This window comes from Xenopus laevis, chromosome 4L (assembly GCF_017654675.1).
Source record: "Xenopus laevis strain J_2021 chromosome 4L, Xenopus_laevis_v10.1, whole genome shotgun sequence".
NCBI classification, from domain to species: domain Eukaryota; kingdom Metazoa; phylum Chordata; class Amphibia; order Anura; family Pipidae; genus Xenopus; species Xenopus laevis.
This window is the reverse complement of record NC_054377.1, coordinates 95586013-95608033: the sequence shown is the minus strand read 5'-3', so window position 1 is coordinate 95608033 and position 22021 is coordinate 95586013. Positions and strand designations below refer to the sequence as shown.

The window sequence follows — 22021 nt, the reverse complement described above, 5'->3', positions numbered from 1 at the left end:
TTTTTAGGGGGTGTTTCCACCTCCAAAGCTCCGTGAGGCTGTTAGTGCAGGCCCAGGTGCCTAAGGGAAGCTTGCTATAGTGAGTACCCGTCAGTGTATCGGTTGCCGGTTGCAGCACCGCATTGAAGTCCCCAAAGAGCAGAGTTGGAGCAGGGGTGAAACTCGCTAAGGAAGTAGTGATTAGTGTCAGTAGCTGGTCATCGGCTGCAGGGGGAAGATAGATGGAGGCTAACGTAAGGAGTAGCCCATTAATCTGTGCTTGCACTATGACATAGCGTCCGTTGGGGTCCTGTTTGACTTGCATGACCTGGAAGTTTAGTTTTTTGTGGACTAGGATAGCCACCCCCCTTGAGTAGGACGAGTATGTGGATTGAAAGGTTCTGCCTACCCATGCCCGTTTCAGTGCCAAAATTTTCTGTCCAGTTAAATGGGTCTCCTGCAAGAGGAGTACATCAGGTTTATACCTCTTGACAAAATCAAAAACAAGGGTACGTTTCAATTTGTCACCTAACCCCCTAACGTTCCAGCTAATGATCTTTAGGTCCGCCATGCGAGTGGTGAATATATGGTTGGAGCCGCTCAGTGCCAGTCCCCTGCCTGGGGCTCGGTCCCCCCCTCAAGAGTGCATAGAAAGAAGAGAGTTGAAAAAGAAAGGAAAAAGAGTAGAAGAAGAAACATGTAGTGATAGACATTTCAAAGTACATAAAATATAACAGGTACACGTATCGAAACAGTCGAGATTATCCCGTGTCCTGTGAGTCCCAATTTTCTTGGCTGCTTCCAAGAATCCCCCCACCCTGACCCTTCCGGAACACGAAGAGTCCCGATACCCTAAACTGACTGCCTTAGCGGGAGGCACCCCGTAACTATCTGGAAAGTTAGTTCGTAACTTAATAACAGTGAACGGCTAGAGCCAAATAAGCAATTTTACCCTTCTGGAAAGAAGTGTCGTAGGCACTTGGATTGCCTTGTGAGGGCCGCCCAGGCCGATGCCTGCATCCAGGGACTTTGCCGTGCCCCACCATGATGACTGTCTTAGCGCTTGTCAAGCCACAGCCCCACTTCCTCAGGGTCTGTGAAAAATCGGACCTGCTGGCCATCAACGACCCGGAGCCTGCTAGGGTACAACATACCGTATTTGATGCCTTTGTCACGGAGCCGCTTCTTGACATCCTGGAACGTGCGGCGTTGCCGTTGGACTTCTGCAGAGAAGTCAGGATAAAATTGTAGGGTTGCGTTGAGGTATTTAACTTCCCCTTTCTTCCGCGCTGCCAGCAGGATGGCGTCTCTGTCGCGGTAATTCAGTAGGCGGAGGATGAAAGGCCTAGGCGGAGCCCCCGGAACTTGCCTCGTGGGGATCCTATGGGCCCGTTCCACCGTGTAGGCCGTAGACAGGGCAATCGGTGCCAGGAGGTCTTTAATCAGTTGTTCAATAAAGTCAGCCGGGCTTAGGCCTTCGGTGCCTTCAGGCAGGCCTATGATGCGCACGTTGTTGCGACGCGTTCTGTTTTCAGCGTCCTCTGCTCTCTGCGATAACAGCTTGACTTGACGCTGCAGCTCCGTTATAGCCGGCTGTTGTTGGCGCAGGGTGTCCTCAGCCTCACTGATGCGATGTTCCGTCTCCGTCACCCGGCTGCGAATTTTCGCCAAGTCGGCCCGGAACAGAGCGATCTCCGTTTGGATCTCAACACGCAGATCATCCATCTTGGCCGATATCGCTGTCTGGGACTCTTTAATGGCCCCCAGCAGCATGCTGGATTCAGGCGAGATATCGGCCGGCCGGTCCGTGCCTGTGCCGGAGGGATCAGACATATCTGTGCGCGTGTCTGTGCTGGTGCAGGCCGCGGGTCTCGACAAGATGGCGTCGCCCTCGCCCCGGCGGTGTTGTTTAGGGGCAGTATGGAGGGACCTTGAGCGGCGGTTGCGGCTGCGGGCACTCATATGACTGTCCTGATAGTATCCCCCAGGGTCTGGAGGGTGAGATGCAGCTCTAGGATGTGGCAGGGTATGCAATCAGGATGGGTTCCACACAGAGCTCTAGCCGAACACGTCTTCCCGCTCGCCCTACATAGCCACGCCCCCCCAAATGTGTATTTTTTTATTTATTTTTTTATTTGTCCTTTTAAACTAGTAAGTGTGTATATTGCAGACACCTCATGTCAGCTTCAGATACTGGACTAACAACAAACTGTCAACAACAACTTTCTGTAATCATTCTGGTGTGGAAGGCCATTCATTTCCTACGGAAACATGTAGTTATATATATATATATGCTCTCCCAGTTTCTTCGAAAATATGCCATGTGGATTGTAAATTTAGCATGCAGAAAGTTATTTGACAAGAACTTTTATTTTAACAACCTCAATTTAACATTGCAAAAAAATGGCTCTCGGTAAACTAAGTACTTCCGGCAAATTTCGTTTTAAGTTTAAAGGGATTGTTCACCCTTAAATGAACTATTAGTATGATGTAAAGAGTGATATTCTGAGACAATTTGCAATAGGTTTTCATTTTTTATTATTATTATTATTATTATTTGTGGATTTTTAAAAATGATTTCCTTTTTCTCTGTAATAATTAAACAGTACCTTGTACTTGATCCAAACTAAGATGTAATTAATCCTTATTGGAAGCAAAACCAGCCTATTGTGAATGTTTACTTGATTTTCTAGTAGCCTTAAGGTACAAAGATCCAAATTACAGAAAGATCCATAATCCAGAAAGACCCAAGCCCTGAGCATTCTGCATAACGGGTCCCACAACTGTATTCATGTGTATGCTTAAACCAGTAGTAATATTATGTTATGTGGTGCATAATGGTTTTAATCTACATTACTAATAGAGTTGAAGGCTGGGATTGCTGCTCGTCATTTCCCCTGGACAGTAAAGGGAATTGCCATGTTAGCATCTCCAAATTAAAGGGGTTGTTCACCTTTGAGTTAACATATAGTATGATGTAAAGAGTGATATTCTGAGACACTTTGCAATCGGTTTTTATAGTTTTTATTTTTTTTGTTATTTAGCATTTTTTTCAGCTGCTCTCCAGTTTGCATTCTCATTGCTACGGTCCAAATTACCCTAGCAACCATGTATTGATTTTAATAAGAGACTGGAATATGAATAGGCGAGGGCCTGAATAGAAAGTTGAGTAATAAAGAGTAGCAATAACAATAACTTTAGCCTTACAGAGCATTTGTTTTCAGATGGGGTCAATCACCCCCATTTGAAAAACGATATAAAATAGTAAAGACGAATTGAAATGTTGCTTAGAATTGGCCTTTCTATAACATACTAAAAGTTATCTTTAGGTGAACCACCCCTTTAAGGTGGTGATAGTTTTTTAAGGACAGGTTTAAACCCATGTGCTAGTATGTTGCTTTCCATTCTTGTATGTCAGCATTTTGATGTGATCACTATACATTGTGTATTATATCAGTAAAATGATCTTTGTACGTCATGTAATCTGCTGCTCTTCTGTTTATTACAGGCAGGCTGAAGTCCTGAAAGCAGATATGACAGGTAAATATGCTTTATTTTTTTTTATTGTATAAATGTCCCATTATATTTACTTATCTGCCTTAGATCTATGTTGCATGCTTGTAGAATTCAGTGGTAAACTGGCACAAAGACTGGACTTCACTCCAAAATAGATGCAAATTAAAAGTTTTATTACGCAAAAAGGAACATCTCAGAGAGTGGCCTTACGCGTTTCTTGACTCAGGGGCACTTAGTCATAGGCTAAGGAAATTCTGTACAACCAGTGATATTTAAATGAAAAAACACCAATCGGAGAAGTGTTTTGGATAGCCAATCCGAGTGCTTAGTACATAAGTGATTGGTTTATCCAAGGATACCCTCTGAGATGTTCCTTTTTGCGTAATAAAACTTTTAATTTGCATTTATTTTGGAGTGAAGTCCAGTCTTTGTGCCAGCTTTCCACTGAATTCTACATGTCTGATACTACCTCCCCAAGCTGAAGGTCTGGGGCTTGAGCACCTAGACCCCCTGTCAGTATTGGTAAGTGTCATAGAAGAAATTTGCCAAACATAAAAGGCTAGTGTAGCGGGGAAATCCCCTGCACGCTTATTTAGTCATATGATGTAACGTTTCGGTGCCCCCTGTGCGTTTTCCCACAGGGTTACACGAACAGGTTACCCATAAAAAGTAGACTTTGCTGGACTGTCTTATTGGCTGCTTTGTGTCCAAGTCTATGATTACAGCACACAAAGGGTTTAGACTGGTGCCACACGGGCTGAAATATGCAGGCCAAAAATCAGCCTCTACACAGCCAGTAGCCTCCTCTTCTGTTTGCATAAGGAAGCGTTGTGTTGGCTCTGGTGTGGTGTGAAAGTTTCTTTATTTTTGCATTTTCAAAAGACAAAATATAAAATTTAAGGAAAGAAGCAAAGGAAATAGGACATAGGGATATGGTGCACTTTGATATCAATGACATATAGCTCAGTATTACCTATCTAACATTATGAAATTCCTGCCCAGCTGTGACCCTAGGCCCTGCTGCATGACTTTGGTAGTCCATATGTCTACCACTTTGAATTCTGTATCATTTATTGGATAAGTATCTAGCCAGGGGGCCGATATCTTGTCAAACTTCGAGACAACCTCGAGAGTCATATGTTAGCTTAATCGAGGGAAGGACTTCATTTTTGATTGATCGCATGTTTGGTGTGAACACATTTGGCTGATTTCAGCACCAAAATGCAAAGTCTCTCATTTCTTTGCCAAATTAGCAGAGCATTTTCTCTCCACAGCGAGAAGCCCCTGTGTGGCACTAGCCTTTAGGCATGATGTAGGTTAGAAAGGGTTTCTTCTGCTTTATGTTGAGAGTTATGCCTTGTGGCATTAAGTGGTAACTGGGTGGAAAAGGCAATTCTTGCAATGTTTATGGTGTGTCTCTGAGAAAGCGAATGTATCAATCACCTGTTTCTTTATATGTTTTAAAACTATATCTCCTCTTAATTGAGTGAGGTAGCAAATGTAAGCGAGTATATACTGGCAGAGAGGCTTTTTTGTATGTTTCACAAGCATGTTATTGCTATTAGGTTGTTTTTACATGCACAGTAAGCAATGTATGACTTTAGTCTGACCGCTCTCATTTTGCATTTTAATGTACAGAATCCAAACCTGGTACAGCAGAGGTGTGGACTTCTCGTCAGGCTCTACAAGATTTGTACCAGAAGATGCTGGTGACAGACCTTGAGTATGCACTGGACAAGAAGGTGGAACAGGATCTGTGAGTATGAAGCATACATGTGCTTAGTAACCCCAAGCTTTAAAGGGACACGTTTTTCCCCCTAAACTCCAGATTTTGTGTTTTTTCTCTTAGATTTTCTGTGGGACAGCCACAAGAACATCTAGGCCTAACTTACTGCTGAGCCCTGGTTGTCAACTTGTGGCTGGACATCCTATGGAAAGATTAGTTTGTGAATTGAGTCTAGGAACTCTAGCCGTGCTGCCAAAAGCTGTGCATTATCATGAAAAATGGTAATCCCTAGGGAATTCGGTCCTGGGGATTACACTCCACAGTGGTTTAAAATAGGTATCGTTTTTCTTTTTAAAGGACCTGTAGTACCCTACAGTAAAAGAAAGAGGGGCGAAAATGTTCTCTCTCCTCAAGCCATTCTTTCATATAGAACAAACTAAAAGAAAATTTCTCCATGCGTGATGATTTTGTTAATTTTTAAAGGAGACATAGGAGAAATGAAAAAACTCTAATTTTGTAGGCAATTATAAGTAATATGTGGTGCTGCTTTTACATGGTGCTATAAATGTACATTATCTTTAAAAATAGCTCCTTTATTAGAGCTCCCTATTGATGTTCACTGCTCCGTGTCCCTGTTTTAAATGAGGGGTGGGCGTGTCCTAATGGTCCCTGCCAGAAGCACAGTAGGAGGGGGGGGGACAGACAATCTCAACCCTGTAGTCACACTAGCAAAGCCATGCTTCAGTTCCCTATCAGGTCCTGCTAGCTGCTGATTGGTTCCTGTCCTACAGTGCAGTGAGCTGAGAGCAGCCGGCTCCCCTGCACAGCCTGGGAATTCAGGGAGCAGGAAGTGGAAGAGAAGGGAGGGATTATTATGGTATTTGCAGAAATATTCAATAAATCAGTCTGAACCACTACTTTTTTAAGCACAATTCTTCTATATCTAAATCAGTATAACGCAGTTTTGCCATTCATTATAATGATGTTTGAAACTTTGAAAATGTACACATTAGGGGGGGGGATGGCAAATAAATCCAGACTACACAAATAATATTTTTGGATGCCATTTTATTTTTGGCTACATGCAGCTGGAATCATGCCTTCAAAAATCAGATTACGACATTGCAAGGGCAAGCCAAGAACCGAGCTAATCCAAATCGCAGTGAGGTACAGGCCAATTTGTCACTGTTCCTCGAGGCAGCTAGTGGCTTCTATACACAGGTGAGGCATTTTACTTTTTAATTTTTGTCCTGTTCTTGTGTTAGTATTTCTCAGACCCTGCTTACTCTTGATATTGTTTTCAGCTTTTGCAGGAGCTTTGCACTGTGTTTAACGTGGATCTGCCATGTCGTGTGAAATCCTCCCAGCTGGGCATTATAAGCATTAAGCAGATGTTTTCTGGGACAGTTGTGAAGCCTCAATCCAGTTCCTGTGCTTATATCTGTCAGCATTGCCTGGTTCATCTTGGAGACATTGGTAAGGCAGAAACAGTAAACTTCATATGAGCATAAATAAAGCTGTGATGTTTTGTGGAACATTGTTTATACCCAAATGTAATTTTAAGCTCTTACATGCTAAGGATATTAACTGTTCAGTGATACTTAGTGGACATTAGTGGTGCACAGGGAGAATAAAGCCTGTAGTGAAAGGAGTGACCTAGAGCTCTGTTGAAAAGCATTCTTTCCTGCTCAGTGGTGACTTAGTGAATGGAATTCATCATTTACAATGAGATCTGAAAAGGAGATGGGGCAAACATGTTCAGCTTGTTTCTCCACAGATTTTTCCTGTAAGAAAGTGTGAGTTGACTATAAGGATTTATGCCAAAATTCCAATGCATAAAAACAAAAATTAGGTATATGTTTTGTATGTTAAATCCATTTAATCTGTCACAGCCTAAAGCTGTGCTGCACTGCCACTATTGTTACCCAATACCTTTTACTTGATTAAATTATTCTGGGGTTACCTGTATTTTTACACCTAAAGATATTACTTGTATGAATCTCCTCCAAGCAGAAATGTTCTATAGTCTCAGAGCAGAACTTTTCTCAGAAATGTTTTTAAAATTAGTTAAACTTTTTACTTTTCTGTCAAGTGTTAAAGTTAGTCAAACGACTGTTACGTCACCTGTCATCACTTCTATTCCTGAATTGGCTAGTGGCAATGGAGTAATAACTTCTGATGCACCCAAAATCATGATAGCACTGGTTTGTATGGTGAAAGTATATTGACAGGGCACAAGAGCACCTGGGGCTTGCACAGATCTGAGTTATGGTTGATGTTCTGTAATCTAGCAGAGAGTCCAGATTAAAGAGCATTAACCTATATTAAGCAACTACTGTATATTTTATAGGTGACATACTGAATTGTGTAAAAAAAAAAATTTTTCATACAGCTCGCTATAGGAACCAGACAAGCCAGGCTGAATCCTATTACAGACATGCTGCTCAACTTGTCCCTTCCAATGGTGAGTGTTTGGTTATTGCTTATATGCTGGTCAGTGTTGATGCTGTTGTATTTCCTTCCTTTTCTGTTTCTCATAGCTACAATTCCTTAGCCAAATTAAATGTTTGCCATAGATCTTGAGATTATTTCAAGGTTTACCTAGCAATTTTCATATTTTATTTTTAATTAAGCTGTTTAAAGTAACATAGCTGTTTTAACCCTTGTAGGTCAGCCGTATAATCAGCTGGCTATTCTCGCCTCTTCAAAAGGGGACCATTTGACCACTATATTCTACTACTGCCGCAGCATCGCTGTCAAGTTTCCTTTCCCAGCAGCCTCCACCAATTTGCAGAAGGCCCTTTCCAAAGCCTTGGAAAGGTATATACATAGATACACAAGTTTCTTGTTGTCATTTGTATCTTCTTCTACATTTTTGCTAATGATAAAACATACATTGTGTTTTGAAGTCGTGAAGAGGTGAAAAATCGCTGGGGTATATCAGACTTTATAAAGGCCTTCATAAAGTTCCATGGACATGTGTACTTGACAAAGAACTTAGAGAAAGTAAACACTCTGCGGGAACAGCTGGAAGAACAGTTTAAGGTCCGTTCACATTTACCTTTACTCTTTAAACGGGTTTTTGTATTAGAAATACAATCCATACATGTTTTTCTATACAAATTGTACAAAGTGAAAAACAACCAAGCAGACAGATTACCAGGGAAACCTTATTTCAGACAGTCTGTGTTGAGTTGGAGACATATTAGTTGTCATAAAGGTTAGAGGGGGTTCCCTTGAAAATGACACTCAATTTTTAAGAATATCTATGTATGTTGTATAAAAAAAAAAAACACTCAAAAGCAGTGCACTGTATTCCAAGGAATGCAGTACTAAGGGTTTTTTTTTGACTGATTACTTGGCCTTTAGCATGGCAAAAACTGTGTGTTGGGGTTGGGGGGGGGGGTTTAAGTCATTTCTACCACTTGGATTTGTAGGTGTTTGACCTATTCTTATTTTCAGCATGTCATCACAAACATGCCAAACAGCAAATTACAAATTCTAGTCTCTACCTGTCAAATATGTTTTAGCTTCTAACTTGTTTAATTCAATACAAACATTGGTATAATAGTTACCCTGTTATATTGCTAAGTTTCCAGAGAAGTAAATCACACATTCCACTTCTAAGCATCCAGCCCTACAGTTTGGCGTCTGGTTAAAAGACAAATTGGAAAATTTTGTAGCAGTAAGAGATGGTATTCATTGGTTATGTACACTGCCTTGAAAAAGTATTCACCCTCTTGACTTTTTACCTATTTTGTTATATTCCAACCTGTAATTTTTCTTACTCTTATTTTATGTGATTGGTCAGCACAAAATAGTTGGTGAAGTGAAATGAGAAATATATAAAAAATAATTTGAAAAAAACCCCTGAAAATTGCCATGTGCGTTCACCCCCTTTGCCATGAAGCCCCTAAAAATCCTTCAAAAGTCACATAATTAGTGAAATGAAGTCCAACTGTGTGCTATCATAAGTGTCTCATGATCTGTCCGTATAAACACACTTTTCTGACATGGTACCACAACAAGAGGCCAAGAGAGGGCCGCCCACCAAAACTCACAGACCGGGCAAGGAGGGCATTAATCCGAGAGGCAGCAGAGAGACCAAAGGTAACCCTGAAGGAGTTGCAGAGTTCCACAGCAGAGACTGGAGTATCTGTCCATAGGACCACAATAAGCCGTACACTCCATGAGCTGGGCTTTATGGAAGAGTGGCCAGAAAAAGCCATTACTTAAAGTTAAAAATAAGAAGGGACTTTTTCAGTTTGCCAAAAGGCATGTGGGTAATTCCCCAAATGTATGGAGGAAGGTGCTCCATTGCCACAGTGAAACGTGGTGGCAGCATCATGCTGTGGGGATGTTGCTGAAGATTTCTGTTATTTTGTTGTTTGCTTCACAATTAAAAAAAAAAAAAAAAAAATTGTAGGCATGTTCTGGAAATGAAATGGTGCAAACTCTCAAACAATGCCAATGGGGTGAAGACTTTTGCAAGGCACTGTAAATAGTTATATGTGCATGGATAAGTAAAAGAAAATGAATAGTAACCAAAGGCCCGGGTGTTTAGAAACGGTATGAGTTTAGTGACACTGGAATCATATAGTCTGGGTTTTTTGTGGCTTTACATTACTTCATTCTTTTCTGGGTGACTGCCTGTGTCTATCTTCTAACATCTTACCTGTACAAGTTATTGGAAAATGGCTTCTGATGTATTATAAGTGCAGTGGTACTCTATATAATTGGCTATGGGGTTATAAAGGATTATTTTGCATGTCTCTGCCCATAGAGTGAGGTTAAAATCCTCTTAAGTTTTGGCTTAATGTAATATTTTTCCATATTTTCAGCTTTACATCTTGGCTTTTATCTTATCCTCAAACTTTACTCATTAAACTCTTTTTATGTTCTTGCAGAATTTGCTTTTTCAGAAGGCACTAAACTCCCAGCAGCTGGTTCATATCACAGTGATCAACCTGTTTCAGCTACACCATCTGCGAAGCTTTGGCACTGAGGCAGATCAACAGAGTTTTAACAGTGAAGAGGAGCTATGCTGGTCACAACTTTTGGCTCTCTTTAGTGAGTATGAATGGTCATTGCCACAGTGAGACGATCAAAAATGTTTTTGGGGTTTTCCATTCTTATTTGCCACTATAAAATATGCCCCAAATCCAATCATTATATATTTTTTTATTTTAATACAGAATTATTCACCAGAGACTTCACCAATTACAGGAAATAATCCTAATCAGCATATTCACCCATAGATCAGGATTTCAAACAAAACCTGTTGTGTCTTAAAGGACAACTGACACTGCAAAGAAACTTTATATATAAATTTATAAATGATTTGCCTAATATTTATATTAGAACTCCTCAAGCAAGTGCAAGTTTTTTTTACAAGCGCAATAACTGTACATTACATTTCGGAAGTGCTTTCTGCAATAAATTTTACCTGAAAAAAAAAAAAAGATTTGGCTTTGTTCATCCACATGTAAAGGTCTATTTAGTCACCATTTCAGTCCTTTACGGGAACCCTACTCAAGACAAACAAACGGCATGGAGTATGGTATGCGGTTTGTGTATCTTGAGGAAAGTTCCCTTAAGGAACTGAAATGTCTTAATTTATTTTCTTTATGAATATTAAGTTTGTAAGTTTTTAATGTGATTAAACAATCCTCCTGCTAGCCTCAGTAGGAATACCTCTGCCAAGATAATCTCTGTTGCAGATGAAAGTTTTTTGTTTTGGGGGACTTTTTGAAAGTCCCATGCTGGAAGCTCCAAGAAGTTGGTGGGGAATAGCCTAGCCTGAGTGTTAAACAACGCATCTCTGACAATTCTGTGAGATATGGGGCTCTTTACCAGTGTTGGACCAGTTCTTTTGGTAGTTCTTTTTGTGTCATGGCTTCCAGCCAGTCCATGTGGAAAATGTGATGTAGTTTCTGTTTGGCGAGTGTAATTGATGGGGCTTCTGTGGAAAGCCATTGGGGAAGTATTGATTTTCTAGATGCTGCTGCCAACCTTCCTGCCAAATGTTTTTCCCCTTTATTTAGGTTTGTGTAAGGTATTACGGTACTGAACAAGGCCCAGTACATATTTGGCTTAATTGGTTTATCAGCTATCTGTGTCCAATAGGAGGTTACTTCAGCCAAAAAGTTTGTATTTTCGGGCACAACCAGAGCATATGTAAGAGATTTGGTTTGGGAGCCAGGTATTGAGTACAACTGTCTGAGGGGAGGTTTCCCATTTAAAGCGTTTTTCAGATGTTGGATATGAGTTAGAGAAGTTGTAAAGCCATTTCTTGGTATCTGCTGGCTGGTAGCAGTTTCATGATATTTATGTGGGATTTTAAACTATCTGTAACAGACCTTTGTGGTATGGTTAATGTCCATTTAAATAGGGGTGTTGTTGCCGTGTCTAAGTTTATACCTGTTTGTAATGTAATGTCTATTTGTGCGGTTGACCGCTTTGAAGTTTTTTCTTTCCAGAGATTATCTACCACATTATCATTTCCTGGGTTCCTTTTTTTTATTTTTTTATTTATGCATTTTTATCATAACAACATTAAACATTACAACCTTGGTTCAACAACTTATTGGATTCTTATTTACAATATATCTCCGATACATTTGAGTTAATTAGATATTAACAGTCTACACATGATGGTGTCTAGCAGTTGGATCTTGGGGAGGTGGGTTGGTTTCCCTTCTTAATCTCAGGGGAGTGATAAGATGTTATTAGTTTATAAAAAACCTTACCTTATCATATTTATGTGGACACCTTCTTGCCATATAAGTAAGTTCTATCAGTGGGAGATGTGCTCTGATTAGATTGAGCCAACTGGTGAGTGTTGGAGAGGAGTGGGCCATCCAATATAGAAGGATAGAACCTTGTTATTTTATGCCAGGAAATCTAAACAGAATACATGCTGCCGACTCTAAACTGATCTCACCTATGATACCAAAAAGGCATGTCTTGGGTGCAACTATTTTCAGTAGGTACGTTGTGTTCTGGATGAAATTTAGGACTCGTTCCAAAAGTGGTAGATTTGTGGGCATAGCCATATTAGATGGAAGTAGTCAGCCTCTGAGACATCTCATTTAGGGCAGTGGGAGGAGTTCTGGATGTAGTCTTAAGGGGTCAGTTTGTCTCTTGTAGAGATCAAGTAATCATAAGCTCTACTTGTTGCCTCCTCCCAGTCCTCGTCATCCAACTCCGGCAGGTCATGGTGCCAAACCATATAAGCTGTGGAAAAGGGGGACTGGGATGTGGAAAAAAGCATAGAGTACAGTGGTGACCAGCTTTTTTTAAGAGTGTTTTTCAGAGAGTCGTTTCAAGTGTAAAGTGTAAAGGCCACTGTATTTCTACGGAACTGCTGCCGGAAGGCCTGCTGAAGTTGGAGGTATGAGAACCAGGGAAGCAGCTCTCCAGTTCTAGTGTGCTTGATTTGGTTCCTGTGCAGTAGTGCCCCAGCGTTGGTTACCTCTCCTAGTGTGTGTATTTTCCCAATGGGGCCACACACAATTTGTTGGAAATGGGGTAGATAGGAATTTCCCTATAGCGGCAAACCAGGGGACAAAATTGGTGGTTGTAATTTATACAATTGCAGTATCTTCTGCCATGCTTTATAGGGTATCCTCTACCACTCCCAGTTTGAGACCGGTCACTGCTGGAAAATGTCGAATTAGGATGGCAAGGGGCTCTATGGCCAAGGCAAACCGTAAAGGTGATATTGGGCAGCCTTGTTGGATAGGGAAAATTCTGGAGATAAGTGGCCGTTTACATTAACCCTCACTGTTTGTAATTTGTATAACATTCCCACCCATTTAATGAATTGTTCTCCAGGAGTTTCAGGAGGTAGGGCCATTCAACTGAGTCAAAGGCCTTGGCTGCGTCGAGTGAAACTACAACTCGAGATCTTTTATTAGTGTGGTCAGTATAAATGGTGAATAACCTGTGCAGATTTATATAGGTGGACCTGTTTGGCATATAGCCTGTTTGGTCAGGCCCAATCAGCGAATTCTTGGCATCTACATTAAATGAGAAGGAAAGGCAAAAATTATTACCTATATCCCTTTAATCTACTCCCCAAGACATACTAAAACGCTATGTTTTCAACTCACATTTCCTAGTCCTATCGCGTAGAATCCAGCTCCTCTTTCGGATCGCATAATAAATCACGCAGGCGCCATCTTAGTAAGGTAGCAAAGGCTTCAGTTTCTTCTTTGTCCTTACTGCGTGTGCGAGAAAAAAACAAAAACCTGGTGACCTTTGGAACGTATGTGTATAAACCAATGTAATAAATGGCATCCTCACCTTGGCCTGCTATATATATATATATATATATATATATATATATATATATATATATATATATATATATATATATATATATATATATATATATATATATATATATATATATATATATATATATATATATATATATATATATATATATATATATATGCTCCAATCGCTGCGCACACATAGGGATTTGCATGCTCATCATCATCATCATCATCAGCTCCCCAGTACATGCGCATAACGACAGAATTATACTCAAGGCTGCCTCGGGCAGCAGGCAGTAAGAGCTGGAAAAAATAGTGACGTCACACGCTGCAGTGCTGAGCTAGCGAAGCTGCTTCAACAAGAGACCACAGATAAATCTTTAAAACCGGTCAGTGATTTCTATATACACAAGACTTTCTGTAGCAGGCTATTTCTGTTTTGCCTTTCCTTCTCCTTTAAGTAGAGAGATGGGTCTATAGGAGCTGCACTCAAGTGGGTCCTTGCCTTCTTTAGGGATGACCACAATGAGTGTGTTCTTAAAAGAGGGTGGTAATCGTGTATTCTAAGTTGCATTGATCAGGGTTTTGTGGAGCCAGGGGGAGAGGAGTTCCGTGGACACTTTGTACCAGTGTGCCGGAATTCCGTCTGGCCCTGGAGTTTTGTTCAGTTGGAGAGTGGTAATTGCTTCTTTCACCTCTTCTACTGTAATGGGGTTATTAAATTGGGTTCTGAGTAAGGGTGTCAATGTGGGGATAGGAATGGAATTCAGCTATAGTTGTGGTTGGGTGTAGTTAACCTTGGTAGTTTAGAGCTGCTGGTAATACTGTGCTAAAATATCCACTATGTGTGCTACCTCAGTAACTTTGTCCCCATTAGTAGAGTTTATTTTAGAGTGTTGGATGGGGTCTTTGCTTTAGAGAGAGATGCCAGGATTTTCCCATTTTTCTCACCTGGTCAAATGTTCTCTGTGTAGCATAGAGTAACATTTTCTGTTAGTTTGACCCTAATTTCTTCTAGTGCTATTTGTGCTGTCTTGAGCTTTTGTAGTATGTCTGGGCCAGTATGTGTAATGTACTCTGCCTCTACCTGTCTTTTTTTCTTTCTCCCCTAACACCTCCTTTGCTTTTTTCCTGACCCCTTTAATTGTTGAAATGAGGGCACCCCTAAGAGTGGTTTTTCCTGCCTCCCAGGGGCAGTTCTGGGATTGAGCTTCCAAAATTATGTTAGAACTCTTGTCTTTAGCTTCCTTGACCAGTTCATGTGTGACCCATAATGGGCTGAGAAACCATAGTGGGTTTTTTTGTATCATGTTGGGTATCCAGTTGAATCATAATTGGGTAGTGGTATCAGATTGCCATGGGTAAGTATTCAACAGAGGTTACCCGGGGGAGGAGGTCAGAAGAGGTAAAGGCAATATCAATACGGGAGAGGGTATTGTATTTGGCAGAGAAGCACCATAAGGCCTTCCAGTCTGGGTATTTCCAGAGCCATAAATCAGTAAGGTTCATTGCTTGCACCCATGCCGGGAATTTGGGCGTGGGTTGCTGTGTTCTTTCGTTTATAGCTTGTATGTCTTGCAAAGTGTTGTATTTGCAGGCTAAAGAAAATATGCGGGTCTGTGAAAGGGAATTTTTCTTCTAGCTCTGTTGGGGAGAGTAGTTCAAAGTTTCCTTTGATAAGGTTTTGTACATTGAATAATACTTTGTCCTGCCAAGTATGGCAATTGGTATAGAGGAAGGTAATTTTTAAGTCTCAAGGATGGCCATGTCTTGTAGGTATCGAAGAGTAATTGTCTTTTAGTCGTTGGGAATATATGAGGTAGGGGAGTGGAGAAGGGAAGTTAAGGTGAGCCCCCCCCCCCCACGATTGATATTGATCCAGGTCTATCGTTATAAACCAGTTTCGATTTAGTAGCCAATCTCCTGCGTACCTTAGTAGCGCCACTTCGTTGTACTCTTTAATGTTTGGTAGGTTGACACCCCCATAATATTTTTGGTTGTTGCAGTTTATACATATTAATTCTAGGACGTTTATTTAGGTCTGTTGGTCTAATATGGTAGGGTAGCATTTGTATGGGGTACAATAGTTTCGGGAACAGAATCATTTTGATGAAATGGATTCTGCCCAGAAAGGCAGTTGATATGTTTCCATTGTTGTGTGTTTTGATGTATCTTAAAAATAGGCTTCTTTAAAACAGGGAGCTGCCAAGTTCAATTTTCCGGCTCTGTCAAACTCCACTGCCTTTGCCCATACAGCTTTTTTCTGTACTGGCTTCAGCAATCCATTTTAGGGGTTGATATTAGAATAACGTGCAGTAGTCACAGGACTATGGGCCACCAGTTATTTCTTTCCACTCACAACGTTTGTTTATATATCTGAACTTTTCATCACTCTGAGGTGCAAATGCTTAATTGATGGTTTCTTCAATTGGATCAGATGTCCACTATCTTTTGTTGTCTATATTTACTAGACTAGAAGGTATGAGTCCAGATGTCTCTCCAGGTGTTTATTTTTTTTTTTTTTGGAAGATGAATTGTGTAGGTGAAATGTATTTAATATCAATATTACGTTTTTGAAACCGTTAATTTCTGGTATATTCCACAGTGTCGTTCTTGGGCATCCTCTGCCGGTTTCCCTTAAAGACCCATCACTGTGAGGAAATCTCCTGTGCCAACCCACTACCAGCTATCAAGGTGTCATTAGACTGGATGAAGCTGCGCCCCAGTGTCTTCCAAGAGAGCGCGGTTGAGGAAAAAAAATAGTGAGTTTTTGACCCTCATGGATGTATTAACTGAACAAATATGAACATTGTTTGACAACGTTGTAGTTTCTTCTAGGTTTGAAATACAATTATAATGTTGTTCTTTGAGAGCTTTTATGAGGCTTTGACGTGGCATTTCGATTGCAGCAGTGATGTCACTAGTAATGTGGTAGTCAAAACAACTTTAATCACCTTTCACCGTTCCAAAGGCCCTCATTTGGTTGTAAATAAGCTCGTAATAGAAAAAAAGTGGTATGTGTACTGCAATTCTTTTCTAAGCACTGTACCTAGGCCTGAACATCTTAGGAGGTAAGACAGATTCTTACTTGGTCCATCTTAAAGGACATTTAAACCCTACATTCTTCTACAATGTATATACAGTCATATAAAAAGGTTTGGGAACCCCTCTTAATTCTATGGCGTTTTGTTTATCATTGGCTGAGCTTTCAAAGTAGCAGCTTCCTTTTAATATATAACATGCCTTATGGAAACAGTAGTATTTCAGCAGTGACATAACGTTTATTGGATTAACAGAAAATATGCAATATGCATCATAACAAAATTAGAACGGTGCATAAATTTGGGCACCCCAAAAGAGATATTACATCAATACTTAGTTGAGCCTCCTTTTGCAAATGTAACAGCCTCTAAACACCTCCTATAGCCTTTGATGAGTGTCTGGATGGTGGTATTTTTGACACTTCGTCCATACAAAATCTCTCCATTACGGTTAAATTTGATGGCTGCCTATTATATTTTGTCTCATTATGTCTAATTATTTTTCGCTTTTCCACCTCATGTAGTATAACTCCCTCAAACATAGAAAATGTCTCGTTGGTAACCTCAGGGCTAATATCACTCCTAGGCTTAAGCTTAACTGCTTAAGCTTAATCTTTATTCACATCAGTATTGGCAAAATTAAGTTTGTTTTAAACGTCTTATGAATTGAAAGAAGTCAATTTTTAGTTTGGTCTCATAAGTGGGTATAAACCCCAGTCCTTTTTTTTTTTTTTTTTTTTTTTTTTAGAATATCCATTTCATCCTCTGTTAATTTTTATGTAGACCGGTTAACAATCAGTCCATTTGTTTTAGTGTCCTTTATATGTAAAGAGTCCAGTATTATTTACCTCCTCAGCAAGCAGGGTGTCAGTCAGGATCGGTAGAATTGACATGGTAGGGGCTTCCTCTGTGAGCGCCGCTGTGTGCCTGCTTCTGCGCCTCCATCGGAGTCTCCTCCTGTGCTCTGCTCCCCAGCCTGAGGCCTTGTTCTCCCATTGGCCAAAGCTCTCCTCCGACCTCCTGCTGCCACTGATTGCCAGTATTACCCGCCTCACTGAGGGAGAAGTCAACCGAGTCGCTTCCCTCTGAGCTCTATACGTTCCTTCCAACATGGCGCCCGGCTCTGTCAGTGTCACGTGGTCTACAGAGTGCCGGCAGTCTAAAATTCTGTACTCGTTCCTGCCTTGGGGACACATCCTTCCACACACAGATGTTTCTAAAGGCCTATGTTAGGGGGCAATACATGTCCCACATCAGACAACTTAATGCCCAATTCAATACCAAAATAGACTCCCTACAGAAAGCCACCTGTTTTGCAGAACAAATCTATGTCCAAAACCCTAACCCACAAACACTGGCTGACTGGCAAAAGGAACAATCTCAATTACTGGTGGCCTAAACAGAACAAGTCAAAAAATCTATTCTGTACCACAAGGCAAATATTCTAGAATGGGGTGACAAATTCCTAGCTCAACTTAGCAAAGACAAAACGCAATCCGCAGCCATCCCAATCATTAAGCAACCAGATGGCACCACAACAACACACCCTCTCCAGATCCATGCAGTCTTCACCCAGTACTACTCAACCTTACACTAAACTAACTGTTGGCGAGGCTGAAATACATGACTACTTAACAACAAATAGAAATCCCCCCCACAAAATGTTGTTGACAGCACAGCACTGGAACATCCAATTATGGCCAAAGAGATCTTGGAGGTTATACAATCCTCCCCTCCAGGAAGACACTAGGCTCAGATGGTATTCCCATGGATTGGTATAAGAAAATTCCAAGCTCTGCTGGTCCTACACCTGTTAGCATTGTATAATGGCATTCTATTCTAAAGGGGTCACCCCTGCCCGACTTGGCTCACAGAGCACAGATAATTGTCCTGCCAATACCGAACAAAGATCTGCAGGAATGTGCCTCCTACAGACCAATATCACTAATAAACTGTGACACCCAGATTTTAGCTAAAGTCTTGGCGCGACGCATAAACCGCATTATCCACTCGATCATTGCACCTGACCAGTCAGGCTTTATGCCAGGCTGAACCACCAATATTAACTTCCGTAGATTATATGCCAATATATCTACACAATATGATAACCCAGGCACCAGAGTCGTAGGCGCCCTGGACAATGAAAAGCCATTTTACTCTGTGGAATGGCCATACCTATGAGCGCCACTGGCAATTAAGATTCAAACTCTGAGGATATAACACGACTTAAACTGGGTCCACTCACCCAAAAAATCTGTTTGCTGACGATACCCTGCTATACCTTGCCAACCTTCAAACAGACCTGGTGGCCACCCCAGTCTACAATAAACCTACATACAAGATGCTCTGGTTTGAAAATTAACTGGCAAAAATCTAACCTTTTTGCAATAGACAAGTACCCAACGCAGCCACCACTTCTTCCCTGAGGTTTGCCGTGGGCTACCCAGTTTAAATATCTGGGAGTAATGATGCATGTGGATACAAATTTCTAGAAATAAATAAAGAACCACTCCTGGAACAAAAAGTCAAAGCCTGGGCAGGACTTCCTATCTCAGTTCTGAGCTGTATCAAGTCATTCAAAAGGACTATACTGCCAAAATTCATCCATATCTTTACAGTCACCCATGAAAATACCCTCTACACCCTTTCTCAGGCTAAGAATTTTCCTCTCACAGCTGTACTGGAATTGATCCATCCCTAAAATTAGCCTAGTGAAACTACAACTCCCCATGGATGTGGGAGGCCTGGCAGCTCCCAACATGTTTCTATATTACCTAGCAGCCAAACTAAATACTGCCTGGTGGTGGGCATCCCCATCTTTGGACAATGTGGATAGAGGCCTAAAAAATTGCTATATAGAGACTGCACATATACAAAACAACTATAGGATAAAATACGTGAGAGACATTATACAACGATCGGGCATAATGGATTTTGACACACTCAAATAAACCTTTGCACTTCCTAACACTATGTTCTTCCAGTATCTACAACCACCCCAACTGTTACCTCCCCCAGGATAGTGGAGGAACTGGTGCACTTTTTAACACTTCAAAAATCACCATCTACTTTCTATGCCCACCTAATCTGGACGAATGACTGCAAGATACCTAACCTTCAAGAACAATGGCGAAGAGAAACCCCAATGCTGAACGAAGAAGCGTGAATAGACACGTTGGACTCAATATTTGACAATCTAGTTTCAGCCATGGACAGACTAATCCAATCTAAATTCTTACATAGGGCTTATATCACTCCAAACAGACTCCACAGGATTTTCCCTACATATGTGTATTAATGCCCCAGATGCCACTAGTCCCCGGCACACTTCTTTCACATGATCTGAACTTTCTGTAAACTGACCCACTTCTGGTCCTCCATAATTGAATTTATTTCCCTAATAATGTGCCTCCCAATACCACTAGATCCCCAGGTAACCCTGCTCAATCAAGTGCAAGATCTAGCTCTAACGAGAGTGGAAAGGATCCTAATTTCTATACTATTAGCCTATGCAAAGAAATGTATCCCCACCAAATGGAAAGATTCAAAACTACTCAAGAACTCCCTATGGAAATCTCTAGTTAATCGAGCTTTACCTCTCTACAGCTATACTAGATGAGGAAGCCCAGACAAGTACCTAAAAGTATGGTCACCTTGGCTGACCTGGCAGATTGATCCCTTAACCACTAACTAGCACTATAGTAAAGTGTGTGTACTCATAGCAAAGAATCTCCCCCTCCAAAATAACCGGCTCCTCAGATCAGTAAAGCCCTTCAAAAAAGGACTCTGACACCATCAATGATATTGGGACAATACATTTTTATTTTTACAGAAACTGCATATTTTGATGTCAATGTTTATTGAAAAGTTAATAGCTGTTAGTTATAGCTAAAAGTACGATTGCAACAATTTCTAAAAATGGGCAAATATTAATATGAAGATATATTGCTTTCCATGCCAGCAAAATCCATTATCAATAATGTACAAAGAAGGGTAATGAAATAAATATTGTTATAACGTATCATTGTAATTCAATAGAACGTATTGTTTAAAAAATGCAGGTTTACAGAGGCAGAACTTACTTGTATAAAAAGCCCTGCTTCGATTGAGCACTGTAATGTTTAAGTTCAGCTCAGGAGAGTATGTTAGGAGAAAAAAATAAGAGCAGTAAGCTGGAGCACAGTGTCTGTGGGAACCAGCAATGCCATCTTTTCATTGGCTGGCAGACTGGAGGGTGTGTTAGTAAGAAGAACAGAGCCTGCTCAGTAGCCAACAGCCGAAGAAATTTCCAAGGAAGGAGGTCCAGTGGAATAGAGGAGAAGAAGGAATCCTAAGTGAGGATGTGGATGCTGCATCCTTACTATTAATTTAAGAATAACCAGAGTGAGCTGTATTTAAAGATTTAAACGAGGCTGTTCACTGATTACATTTTTTTTGTGTGGGGGGGGGTTTACAGGTCCTTTAAAATAAATGCCCCAATTAAGATTTTGCCCATTGTTCGAAAGTGCCTGATTCAGTGCTTCTCTATACATGTGTACATTCTTACCTATATTGATATTAAGCTATACTACGTTGTATACAGAATTTGTTGTTGTGCTCTAACTCAAGGTGCTGTACTTTGTGTAAAGGAAAACACATTCTTCCCCCTTTGACTTCTGGCAATTTGCATAATATTAGTCGTAAAGTCTCTTCTGCTGTATAGTAACTGCTCTCATTGAAAGTACATTTGCTGTTAAAAATGTTTTTTTTTTTCCAAATAGTTTTGCTATTTTTAGTATGTTATATGGAATGTTCTATTCTTAGCAACGATTCCTATTATGCCTCAAGTGGTGTTTACTGACCCCCAGCAACAAAAACTATTGCTTAGTGAGGGCACAATGTTATTATTGTTACTGTATTGCTTATCTTTCTATTCAGGCTTCCTCCAATTCCTATTTTAGTCTAGTTCAAATCACTGCTTGGTTGCTTGGATAACATTGAGTGACATACTAAAATTCCAGAAACGAACTAACCTTCATGTATGTATGTATGTATGTATATAATTTGTCGGTATTTATCGAGCATTATCTTTGATGTGTGCAGCATGACTCTCTTTTGCTGACAGGAGATCATAGCATTTGTTGTTTGGTGAATTATATTACTTTTGCCACACTTGAACCGTAGTTGGCCTTATTTTCAAACCGTGTTTTATGTGTGTTTCTGCAGTGTATGGCCATGGCTCATTTCCCTTCTGAATAGTTTCCACGTGCTGGATGAAGATGTCTCTAGTGCTAACAGTAAGGAATTTTTTTTTTTTTTACTGTTGTCACTGTTTCCACTGTAGCTGATAAACAACCTACTATAGGCAAGTGTCAACTTGAGATACTTACTTACAAATTCATGGATAAAAACTGCTTTATGCAGTACTGGTTACTGCAACTCAGGCTTCATAATAAATGGACCTGGATACATTTTATCTATTTTATTTTTGCTTTGTA

The 22021-nt window shown here is 40.6% G+C and overlaps 1 protein-coding gene across 5 annotated transcripts in view; it reads left to right on the top strand.

The window, feature by feature from the left end:
• The window catches only part of smg7.L (SMG7 nonsense mediated mRNA decay factor L homeolog), a 49459-nt gene that overhangs the window by 13378 nt on the left and 14060 nt on the right, over nt 1–22021 (top strand). For all 5 annotated transcript variants that reach the window (NM_001092910.1, XM_018256752.2, XM_018256751.2 and 2 more), the window contains 10 exon segments: nt 3488–3519; nt 5134–5251; nt 6310–6442; nt 6526–6697; nt 7614–7685; nt 7891–8041; nt 8131–8266; nt 10129–10291; nt 16109–16265; nt 21750–21820. In NM_001092910.1, coding sequence (NP_001086379.1) covers nt 3488–3519; nt 5134–5251; nt 6310–6442; nt 6526–6697; nt 7614–7685; nt 7891–8041; nt 8131–8266; nt 10129–10291; nt 16109–16265; nt 21750–21820 — 1205 coding nt within the window.